General features: G+C 34.7%; 1 protein-coding gene across 1 annotated transcript; it reads left to right on the forward strand.

Annotated features, from left to right (window-relative positions):
• The first annotated feature begins 1,050 nt into the window (after window positions 1-1,050).
• Window positions 1,051-7,341, forward strand: NEUROD4 (neuronal differentiation 4). The gene is made up of 2 exons (XM_072406505.1): window positions 1,051-1,174; window positions 3,344-7,341. The coding sequence occupies exon 2, from the start codon at window positions 3,380-3,382 to the stop codon at window positions 4,325-4,327; it is 948 nt and encodes a 315-aa protein (XP_072262606.1). The 5' UTR covers window positions 1,051-1,174; window positions 3,344-3,379; the 3' UTR covers window positions 4,328-7,341.
• Window positions 7,342-11,827: the final 4,486 nt, after the last annotated feature.

Consider the following 11,827-nt stretch of genomic DNA (forward strand, 5'->3'; position numbering starts at 1 on the left):
ACATTCTGGCCAGAAATTAAGAGAATTTCTTCCCACTGACCACACTAAAGTACCGTGAGCTGTGGATATAGTCTTTCAAAGGTTCCCCCGGGTAGAAAAGTTTAAAAAAATCCTGGTATAGCAATGATAAGACCTCTAAAAGAAACTTTAAAATCAGCAGAAGTGTTAAGGGAGGTATGTTACCTAAAAATACAGAAAGTACATGGATTGGTATCTGTCTTTTGGCTACCAGACGAGTAATATGCAGAGCTGGGTACAATCCCAAACACCTGGTATAGAACAAGTTATCTCTGAGAGATGTTATATGCTCAAATACAAGGAGATGACTCCATAACTAATTTTTTTGCAGCATTGGTATACATTTTTGACTTATGCCTTTGTGGACTCTGATAGAAGTTCGATCCTCGATTCTTAAAATATTCAACGTGGTATATAACCAATATTTCTGGCTGATCTACAAAAACGTTTGTTTTCAGATAGGATACTGTGAGTGTTCTCCTTCTTTCCCTTATATTGTTTCCTCCTTTTTGGTTGTTATTTTTTGGTTATGTGTATGCAAAAATGTACCCAAATAAAAAGTTTGAAAAAAATAAAGAAAGTATTTATGTTAAGTAATTTTTTTACTATTAGGCTTGTCTCTAATGGTATGAAGATATGAGATTTCTCCTGTAATTTAATATTATAGTAAACTGTACAATAGGAAACACAGGGCATAAATTGCAGGGTTTTTTGTTTTTTGTTTTCTTACACTGCACTTTTTCATTTTTTTTATGTGTTTTTTAATGTGTTTTTTGTGTAGTGAGGGAGAACATGAACATTTTTTATACTATAAAAGTGAATATAACATAGACTTTGAGTTGGCAAAGATTTTATTTCATCACTTCACACTGCTCAAAGAAGTCATCCCATGAATAGAAAGGGTTAATCCTGGAGCTATCACAGGGAGAGGACCACCAAAAACCATGAGCTCAGCCTCCAGCAAGGGGCTGGACTTACTTACAACCTTTGTAAAGGGGAAGGAGCAGTTGATGTGCTCATTCCAGTAGCAGCCACTCAGACAGGGAGCTGTCCAGCTCTCCAACAGCCTGAACTAACTCAGGTGACCACATTCTGTGCTCTGATTCTGAAGCCAAGTCCTGCTGGTCCTGAACTTTTTTCCCCATTCGAAATCAAGGTAATGATCATTTCATGTCAATTTTGAAAGTCTTACTTGTCTTTGATGTTTAATTCTAGTCTCAATCATGTATCTCTTTCCTTTTTTATCATATCTATTCACATTGATTTTTAGGAATCCTGGTATTATTATATTTTACTCAAAAGTCACAGATATTGGTATTGATTTTACATTGCAACAAAATGTTACACATTTTTGAATAATTAAAAATAATACACAAACATAGTTTGTGGTCGATGCATAGTTTATAACAAAGTTTTCAGGGGGTTTTTGGGGCTTGCTGACTTTTTTGTAGTACCTTTTATTTTTATTTTAAATCAAACAGGAATTTGCTTTACAATGAATTTGGTGACAGTTTTTTTTACTCTGTTAAGTAAGATTCTGTTTAGTAAAAACGGAAAAAATGTAATTGTACTGTTTGAAGCTTTATGTACATGAAATAGTGGGAGAAGACTATTTCATATAAAGGAATGTTTTATATGCAATACTTGATACAAAAGATTTATTCTGATCCACACTGCACACTGTGCTGTATAGTATTTTAATAGAACCTATTTGTATCACTAGGAAATTTAGGACTTAGAAATTACATTCCATTTAACAAATGGGCTCATTTTGTTAGTAAAACACAAAGTGTATTCAGTGCACCTTTGTGACTTAATATCAATGATGTGGAGTTTATTTGGACTTGTGCTGAGCCCTCAGACAATACATTGAATGAGCTCTGGGAGACACCTGAGAATAGGCATCTTTCATCTGTAGGCATAATCATTATTTGGTATTCAATATTCTGCAAAGCTCTAAATTATTATGCAATAGTATCAAATTATAAAGAAATATAGAACATTTATTATATTTATGTTTTGAAAGAATAGCTTAATCTCAAGGGAAAACTCAGCAATTGAGTATTTCTTTTCTTAAAGGACTTTAATTATAAGCTGACCCATCAATAGATAGATAGATAGATAGATAGATAGATAGATAGATAGATAGATAGATAGATAGACTGTTTCAATAGTTTCTGTATTCTTCATAATAATACTTTGCATTTTTTATAGAAAAATCAACACAATATATAGTTTGCACTTGTGCCTTGTAGGTTTACTATTTTGAATTTTTATTCTGGCACAGAAAAGACCTGCATGTACTTGTCCCTTTTCAACTCTGGTTCCCTTTTTTTAAGGACCTGGGCTGGGGTGAATATCACACAGCCTCCTCTAACTATGCACATATGAATTTTTTTCCTTCCTAAAATAGGAACTGATGTGTTGTGATTTCTCTAAATGTAAATGCCATATATATAAGATAAATAAATTAAAGACACTGGTAATCATTGTGTTTTACCCAATATCTAGCAGGGACAGTATTCTGAAATCTTATAATATTCTGTTACTTCAAACTGCCTAAAAATAATTTGCTGACATTTGTTACATTTGTAAAAGTAATTTTTTCAGCAAAAAGTTCAGGTAGTGATTTTTTATCTTGGCTACTTAGATCATTGGAATAGCTGGCTGAACCATAAATAGAACAGTTAATATACTTATGAAATATTTTTGCTTATTTAACAAGAAACATCAATGAAACAATACAATATAATATGTTTACTGTTCAGAACTTGTGCCATGTGTACTAGTGTACTATAGGAAAGACTAGATAGGAATCATATATGAAAGGCATTAAGGGATATAGGAGTAGCAATGTACCAATTTATTGACATAAGTATTCATTTAATTGAGGATCTTTACATAGTCAATTCTATTATCCAATCATGTAAAACGTTCATTTCTGTTTACATAGTTCATCTACATGTTACTCGGTATTTAGAATAAACAGGAATCTGCATTTTACATTATTTAATAAGAGGAGTAATTATTTACACAATTTATTGAGCAAAGATTCTCAACTCCTTAGTAAATCAAACAACATTAATGTTTCATTATTTACAAAATATAAAAATAAAGGCACATTGTTGCCCATATAACTAGTGCTATCAGCTTTTGTTTACCACAAGATTTATGCATAAGGATGAACTATCAAAGCAATATGCATGTTTCCTGATTTCTAGTGGTATAAATGTATAGCCAGTTTGGCACCTGCTTGGAAACATACTAATTATTTTAGTGCTCGTTAGGTAGCTTAAATTTATTTTCTTGTGTTCTCTTATCACAGGACACACTGCTGAGAAGATCCAGTAAGGCCAGAGAGATGTCTGAGATGGTCAGTGTTCATGGTTGGATGGAGGAGGCCCTTAGTTCCCAAGATGAGATAAAAGATTCAAATCAGAGACAGTCTGCATTTGACATGCTGTCAGGTTTAAGTCATGAGGAACATGGGAGCATTGATGGAGAGGAAGATGATGAAGAAGAAGATGATGGAGAAAAACCAAAGAAGAGGGGACCTAAGAAAAAGAAGATGACCAAAGCTAGGCTGGAAAGGTTTCGTGTGAGGAGGGTAAAAGCCAATGCGAGGGAACGCACAAGAATGCATGGGCTAAATGATGCCCTAGATAACCTGAGGAGAGTCATGCCTTGTTATTCTAAAACACAAAAATTGTCCAAAATTGAGACACTCAGATTGGCCAGAAATTATATATGGGCATTATCTGAGGTTCTGGAAAGAGGTCAAACCACAGAGGGTAAGAACTTCCTGGAAATGCTCTGTAAAGGGCTATCACAGCCCACCAGCAATCTGGTAGCTGGTTGTCTGCAGCTTGGACCTCAGTCCTTGTTCTTGGAAAAACATGAAGATAAGCCACATATGTGTGAATCGTCACTAGGTCATACCTACAGTTATCAGTCCCCAGGTCTTCCAAGTCCTCCATATGGCAATATTGAAGCTCACCATTTGCACTTGAAAGCTCCTACATTTAAAACTGTAGTGGACCCATCCCTGGTAAACCATACATTAAACTGTACCACTCCTCCATATGAAGGTGCTCTAACTCCACCACTGAGCATTAGCGGAAATTTTTCCTTGAAACAAGATAATTCTCCAGAACTGGACAAATCCTATGGCTTCCGATCTCATTATCCCTCCCTTGGCCTTGGTTCTCATGGGCATGCTCCCCATTTTCAAACAGCAGTCCCAAGATATGAAATTCCAATCGATATAGCTTACGATCAATATCCACATCATGCCATTTTTACTGAATAATTGCCCCAGAAGAATGGGCCTTATGAAGAACTTGACCTAACATGTCAATGGATGTCAAAGCATTTTGTTTCTTTTGACTTGTGAGGAACTCTAGTTGGCTTATATCATGTCAGATGGTTTCTGATATTATTTTATGCCTAAAATATTTAGTTCATATATGAATGAACACATTATTTGTTTGTTTTCGCATATTTTGCATTTTATGTAAGAGAATGTTATAAGTTTGACCATTTTTATTTTGTACACCGTGCAACGTGCCAGATAGTGACTAAGACATTTGTAGTCAAAAAACAAAAAATAACACAAATTTTCACACTTTATATCTCATTCAGTTACATTTACTCTTAATAATATGATCATATGCTACATTAACTAGTAAAAGGATGTGGTATTAGCAGAGACACAGTAATTTGGTTACTGTCATTGACACCTGAAGGAATCTATCAGTAGCACAAAGTTTTAATTGTATAAACAAAAATGAACAATTGTAAATGTTCCTACAAAGCCTCCTTGGTTACTAAACACACGGAACATCACAAATACCAGCAGCACTTTTTTGGGCAAAATTTGAAATATTGTATTGATATGAAATTGGCAATCTTTGACCTGTCTGTTTTGTGCTTCTAGCTTTTATTTTTTGCTTGTTGCATGATAAAACTACAGAAATGTTTAAGCAAAGTGATGGAACAATTCTACTTTAGATTGTCAGTCCAGTAGAGTTTTATTATGTTAAAAAGCAGATACAGAAAAAAGTAATGCAACCATTTGGCGTATTTTTATGCTTTTCTAAAACCCCAGTTGTGTGACCCCTATGTGTTTGAAAACCATCACAAAAACTAACTACAATGTTTCCAGACAGGAGGCATAACAGTTTAGGAAAAAAACACTGTTAGCTAAAAACATATCTGAAAATTTTAGCACATTTATTTATTATCATTTTTATATTTATTTTTTGGGGTTTTGTTAATATGGTGCTTGTAGAATAATGTTTATAATATCAAAATGTCCATAGGTCTGTTCTTCTTGCATTTGAAGGACTATTTAAAAGGTGTTGTATTTTTATTTATTACTTTTATTTATGGTATTTATTTTAATTTAATTTTTGTATTGTAAACTATATTTTTGTTATTTGTGTTGTTACTATTTGACTTACTCTTGTGAAACTGCTTACAACTGAACACTGTGAGATGTCATGTGTAATCTCACATATTGATATACCAAGTCATTAGACGTTAGTTATTAATTACTATGTAACATTTTTTGGTACTATTTTTGAGATCACTTGATCATACAAATTTTATCATGCTGGAATTAGTTAGACAACTCATGGACTTAAAGTTAAGAAATGACTTAGCATTGTAGTCATTACTTGGCCATGTTATTATTACCTTGTATTTATAGTGCCAACACATTGCACAGCCCTTTACAAAGTCTACAGTCATATCACTAACTGTCCCTCAGAGGGGATCACAATCTAATGTGCCCCCCATAGTCATATGTCATTACCACAGTCTAAGGCCAATTTTGGGTTGGAAGCCAATTAACATAACTGCAAGTTTTTAGGGTTGTCAAAAGATCCTTCTTTTATGCACACAATTAATCAAATTAATGCATGGTATTGGAAGGACTTGAACCTTTCTGGGAAACTTCTATATACAGAAATGTCCTAGCTTCAAAACTTTGAGTCAGTAACCTAGAACAAGTATTCACAAATAAAATCATACTTGTTCTAGTGAAAAATATGGATCCCATCATTATGAAAGCTAGGTAAATAACATTTATAGAAAGTGTTCAGCCATAGAAATCACAATATGGCTTTCCAAGTTCTCCTTAAAAAAAGTGCAAGTATTATTACATTATCAACACATCTAACTCCCAGATAATTTCCTTTTTTCATGACCACCATAATATATCCATAGAGGAGGTATGGTTGTACACTATATATTGCAGTTCATGTTCCATGCATTTTTTTAAATGTTTAGGCAGAATACAAAATAAAAACTTAGGGACACATTTACAAAAGTATTGCTTTTTTGGCCCCTCAGATTTCTTAAACTACCCAATCAGATTAAAAAGAATTTCTATTTTTTTAAATTAACTTGAATCTAATAGACTTATACATGCTAGATTAATAATGACTGCTTAAAACCATGTATTTCTTATAAAGTTTAAGGACCCCATTGCATTGTAGTAAAAACTGTATTATGCATTTCTGCATTGCATTGGCATTAGTTTTGAATGGCACCCCAATGCATTAGGTAAATGCACCTGTGTCGCAGAGCACATCAATGCATGACAATGCACAGGCAGTGCATTTCACAAAAAATGTAATTGTGCTGTTTTTAGCACAAGAGGGTATGTTGACAGCCTATTCATTATTAACGGGCTGCCTTAAAGCTCCACATGTTAGTCCACATGCATTAATGCACCACACAGATCTAAATGAGCCCTTAAGACAGAACCAATTTATGTACTATTTTTATTGAGATCTCATAGTTAAATGAACAATTTAGGGCTTGTTCACACTAAAACACATGTGCTAATGTGTGTTGTGTTGATGTTTTGATATATATTGTAATACACTTTAAATAGACTCTGGATTGATTTGAATTTAAAAATGCAATTTAAAGCTTCCTAAATGGAGAATGTATGACTTTTCCCTTGTGTTGCAAAGAATCACATTAGTGAAATAGTCTCTAATATGGATTTACCCATGTCTATGCATTTTGCTCAAGCTAGAAAATGTGAAAAAATGTACAATACACTTGTTGTGAATAAAGCCCTTTTTGTTGGCTACCATAAACTGTATCTTATCTGCAAATACATTATATTTTATATTTTTTACCGTAGACATGTAGAATATGCTGATGTCACCAGTGTTTTCCTTAGTGAAATTGATATACAACCAAGAAACAGCATTTCTGAGACTTTTATATTGATATTAGTAAAACTTTTATTGTTTTGCAAAGAAACAAAACAAAATCTTTTTGACTGGAATAAAGTTGTAATTCTTGTTTGAGATACACACTGTGGTTTGTGGTTTCCGTACATGGTGCCTCTCTTGTGTTAGCTGATTTTTGCTCTTATATCATCATAGGCAGCACTGATATTTACCGCAGCCAGCCTGGGTTAGTGCCAGGTGCCAGCTGATCTTTTCCCACGCAAATCTGGCATGGTGATACAATATGAGTTTGTTCTAACTTACCCCTTTTTGGATGAGACCTACAACTAAAATATTATAATAACAATAGTTCAGGTCATTTTATGATTGTAAATACAGAAATGTCTTTGTGTTTGTGGAACAGTGTCTTGTTGGGATGGCAAGATTCCATTTGTTCACACGAATTGGCTTTGTAACTGGACACAGATGAGGCACAGCTTTCCATATACAAAATCAGATAACAAATATGTGCAACAAAAAATAAAATAAAAGGCAACATTGATACGAGAACATATAAACGGATACATTTTCTAGTTTATAGATGTTGCAATCTAGATCGATCCCATTCCCTCTTAATCTTCTCAACAATAAAAACATAAAATGCAGGATAGATTTCATAAACCACAAATAATTGTTTATACATCTGAGCAGCCATTCATATTAGATAGACCTGGAAATTTATACATAAGGCATCTCACCATGATGTTCTTTTTCACATTCCAACATTAATCTGTTTTTAGGTTCCTCAGGGAGTTTTGATGTGGCGGTGGAAGTTTCCAAAAGTGTAGATAACATAAATGAATTAGTCATTGGCATTGTCTTCCTCCTATATGCGTGCGGCTTCCAAGAGGGTAGATAACATAAATGAATTAGTCATTGGCGTGCTCTTTTTCATATGAAGCAGCTTCATTTATTTACCGCACATTACAATCTTATGCTTTTGTTTTGTCAGGTGCTCTTGGCATGTCTTTTATTTTAATATGCCTCTAAAGTAAATTATATTTTCCCTAAAATTGCATCAATGTAAACCATTCCAAAAGTGAAGAGGGCAGATTTTAGATTGTTACGATGTTGCGTGTGTGTGCATCGTGTGACACAATCAATATCTACATATATCTTAACTTGTGATCTAATCTGCAATCTATGTAAGCACAGGGAAATGTCACGTGTCACTGAATGTACATATTGCTGTCAATGTAGCCGGTTTCAGTGGATAGAAGTTGAGGGAAAGTGGTAAATTGATGTTGGCAGGGGAAAGGTTCCTGTTTAGCAGCTTCTTTTGTCATTGAAACTAGGAGCAGATGCCTTTGGGATGGGAGAGGAGGGGGATGCCATGCTCAGCTGCAGTCCCACAAACACTGACATCTTAATTGGATTGTCCTGCACGTTGGAAAGCAGCTGATAGCTAAATCACACTTTCTTCCACGTTTCCATCACAAGTTACATTATCAATTAGACTAGGAGGCAGTTTTATGTATAAGGCAATGTTGGTTTTACTCCGTTTATTTTTTGATTGTTACACTTACACTCTGTATAGGCTAATAGCCTATAGCTAATATATATATATATATATATATATATTTTTTTTTTTTTTTCTTTTTTTGTTTGGTAAAAACATAAAACTCTAATCTAGTTCAGTCCTTTGTGGACCGGGGCATTAAGAAAGGGTTTGTTCAAAAACTAGCTGTGGACAGTGAAGAATGGTCCAAAGCAGCCTTTATCAATCATCTCACCCCAGAGGATCCCCTATAATAATTTCCAGGTCTCTAGGAACTTCTGCCAAAACCAATGCATGGAATGTCAGTCCATCACATTAGAGGTCACTTGGAAGAATGTTTCGTCTGGATGCCACATTTGAAGACATCTATAATGATCTCTGGTGTTATGCAGCTAGATCAAAGGCTAGCTCATGGTGTTGGCTCAAGAGCTATGCAGGTAATATCAAATGGAAGATCACTCATCCAAAACTTAAAGAACTGTTGGCAACCTCCAGAGGAACACAAGGGTTCCGTGGAAACTAGGAGGAAAAGAGATGGTCTTAAAGGAAGCCATACACTGATCATTTGTTATATAGATTAGATATAAGGTTTGATAACACAATCAAATGTAACATAAATCTTTTGAAAATGAGGGCACTCATGATTGGTTTTTTTTATCAATATACAGTATATGTTGACCTAACATTGCAGATGCCTGTTTTTACCATGGAGATATATTGTAGATTATGTACCTGGTTAAGCACCCTCAGCCAATTTATGGCCATCCTAAAATCCACAATCTGACCATCTTACAATGTCTACTGGGTTAGATTTTACCACAAACAGAATTGGTCTTGTAGAACAGGAACACTTGTCTTTTGGGACAATATTGGAGAAGTATACAATTCAGGTGTGGGGTAAATAATAGTTTTTGGACAATATTCCCTCAGCTGACTTTTCAAGTTCCTGGAGAATGCTTGTACTTTTTATAACCTTTCAATGATTGTTGAAATGTAGGTAATGATAGGTGACAAGAATAACACAATACTCTATCCAAATGATAAAATGAAGCTTAGTTGTCAGAGGTCTTGGTGCATGTTAAAAGATACTCCAGTCAGATACTTGCTTGTTATACTCTGCAGTATGATGTTTCCTAAATTACTTTCAAACTTACATCGCAACTTTTTTGTAATATCTCCATTTCTTCTAACTAAGAATCAGCACGTCTCATACAATCACAGTGCCATCTATCAGTCCTTATGTTTACCTTTACAAAATGATGAACTGAACCAATAATCTGCAGCATGTATCATTTTTGATAAATTGGGAATAGTGCAAACCCTATCAGGTTATTTTGTGCTGTAAAGTCCTGCTGGGGAGATTTCTTCATACAAGAGAACAATTTACCTATCTTATGGAGCTTTCACTGGAACAAGTGTCTCCAATTCAAGTTTTTCCCTAGAATTTGCTTTGGTAACAACTATGACATCTCTGCTTTCTCAGCTCGGAATTCCAGCAATTACAAGTTGGTCACACCTTCCTTGGTCACAGATTTTGTTTTCATCACTGAGAAAGCTGCATCTTAAGCAGTGATGTTCTTGCATGGGTAAAGCAAATACAGATGGCGAGATCTTCTATAGTAGGAAGATCTCGCCATTTGAGAGAAGCTAAATGCAGAATAAAAAAAATCAAACTTTAATTAAAAAAATTGTGAGCTGGCAGCATTTTTATTGATAAAGAGACGGTCTATGTATTTACAAAATGAACTTTCCTACTCATTCTCAATTAATAATAAAAACTGATCTCCCTCCTTACCCAGTGCTGATATCTTCACCAGTCCTCCTCCAGTTTGGGATCTTTGGCTATCTTGGTTGATCAGAATGTGAATCTATGCACAGAAGTTTATTCATTACCAGGACCCAGGTATGCTGAGATCCTACACTGAACTGTATATGCCCAGCACAGTGTACATTATAAAGAAGACTGCAAACAGGTAGATACATTGTATTACAGAAGAGACCTGGCATGCACCATGCAATAAAGAACCTGCCTTATTGCATTTGTTTAATTTACATCTTCAATTCCATTTTAAACTTTTACATTTATTTTTTTTATTTTCATTTTTAGGTGGATAGTGCTGTCCATATGCTATCCAATTTTGTCCTGACATTGTAACTGATGTAAGTGTTGCTAGTAGTACTAAGGAAGAACATGATGTAATCTGATACAAATGCCAAAAGTCTGGTCACTCTAAACATGTTGGAAAACCACTTGGAAAAGATCTCTGACCTTTCCCGTTGTCATAATCCTTTCACTGCCCTCATGGTGAACTCAATGTCACAGTGACCCAGAAGTGGGGACACCTGACAGTCATTTATGAGATGTACAGATGACTTACTGATCTACATGGTCTTCCATTCTATAGGTAACATATGGACTGACTTTTCCATTAGAAAAGAGAGATCCTGCCCACGGATATTCTTCAGCTTAAACTCACATTGACTAGTAGTAAATTCTCCAAAAAATATAATCATCTTTTTTACTAAGTTATATTGTATCATCACTCAAAATGCCATAGATCATGCAACAATTCGATTATTATCATTATCAAGAAACAATCCTACATTGTAAGTGAGGACACCAGTGCCTGCTCACATCCCAAGGTGTCAAGGATGTGCCTGCTTCCAGGGGAGTGAGTAAGGTGTAATGTGTGTGTGTGTGTGTGGATTCTTTTTTTGATTTCTTATTTTGCTACCTCTACATAAAACAAAGATTTTATTTTCTGTAACCTGTAGTTCAGCTTAATTAAACCCGCCTATCAAAAGCAGACACAAATAAAAAATTAGGATTAGGATATTAAATGACCAGCCGACTAATGTCTCTCTCCCGAATTTCCTACTTGTGTGTTGTAGAATAATTTCTACACAGTGCACAGCGTTGAGATACCTTTTTATTCTGTAATGTCATTAGCCTAGCCCTCCAGGCTGCAAGACCTTACTTGTTTCTCCATGGGGACCTTTGTAGGAAAAAAAAACAGGAAACATTACAAAATAATGCCTTGCTAGCCCTTCAGACCCTAAT

This window comes from Pyxicephalus adspersus, chromosome 1 (assembly GCF_032062135.1).
Source record: "Pyxicephalus adspersus chromosome 1, UCB_Pads_2.0, whole genome shotgun sequence".
Lineage (NCBI taxonomy): Eukaryota > Metazoa > Chordata > Amphibia > Anura > Pyxicephalidae > Pyxicephalus > Pyxicephalus adspersus.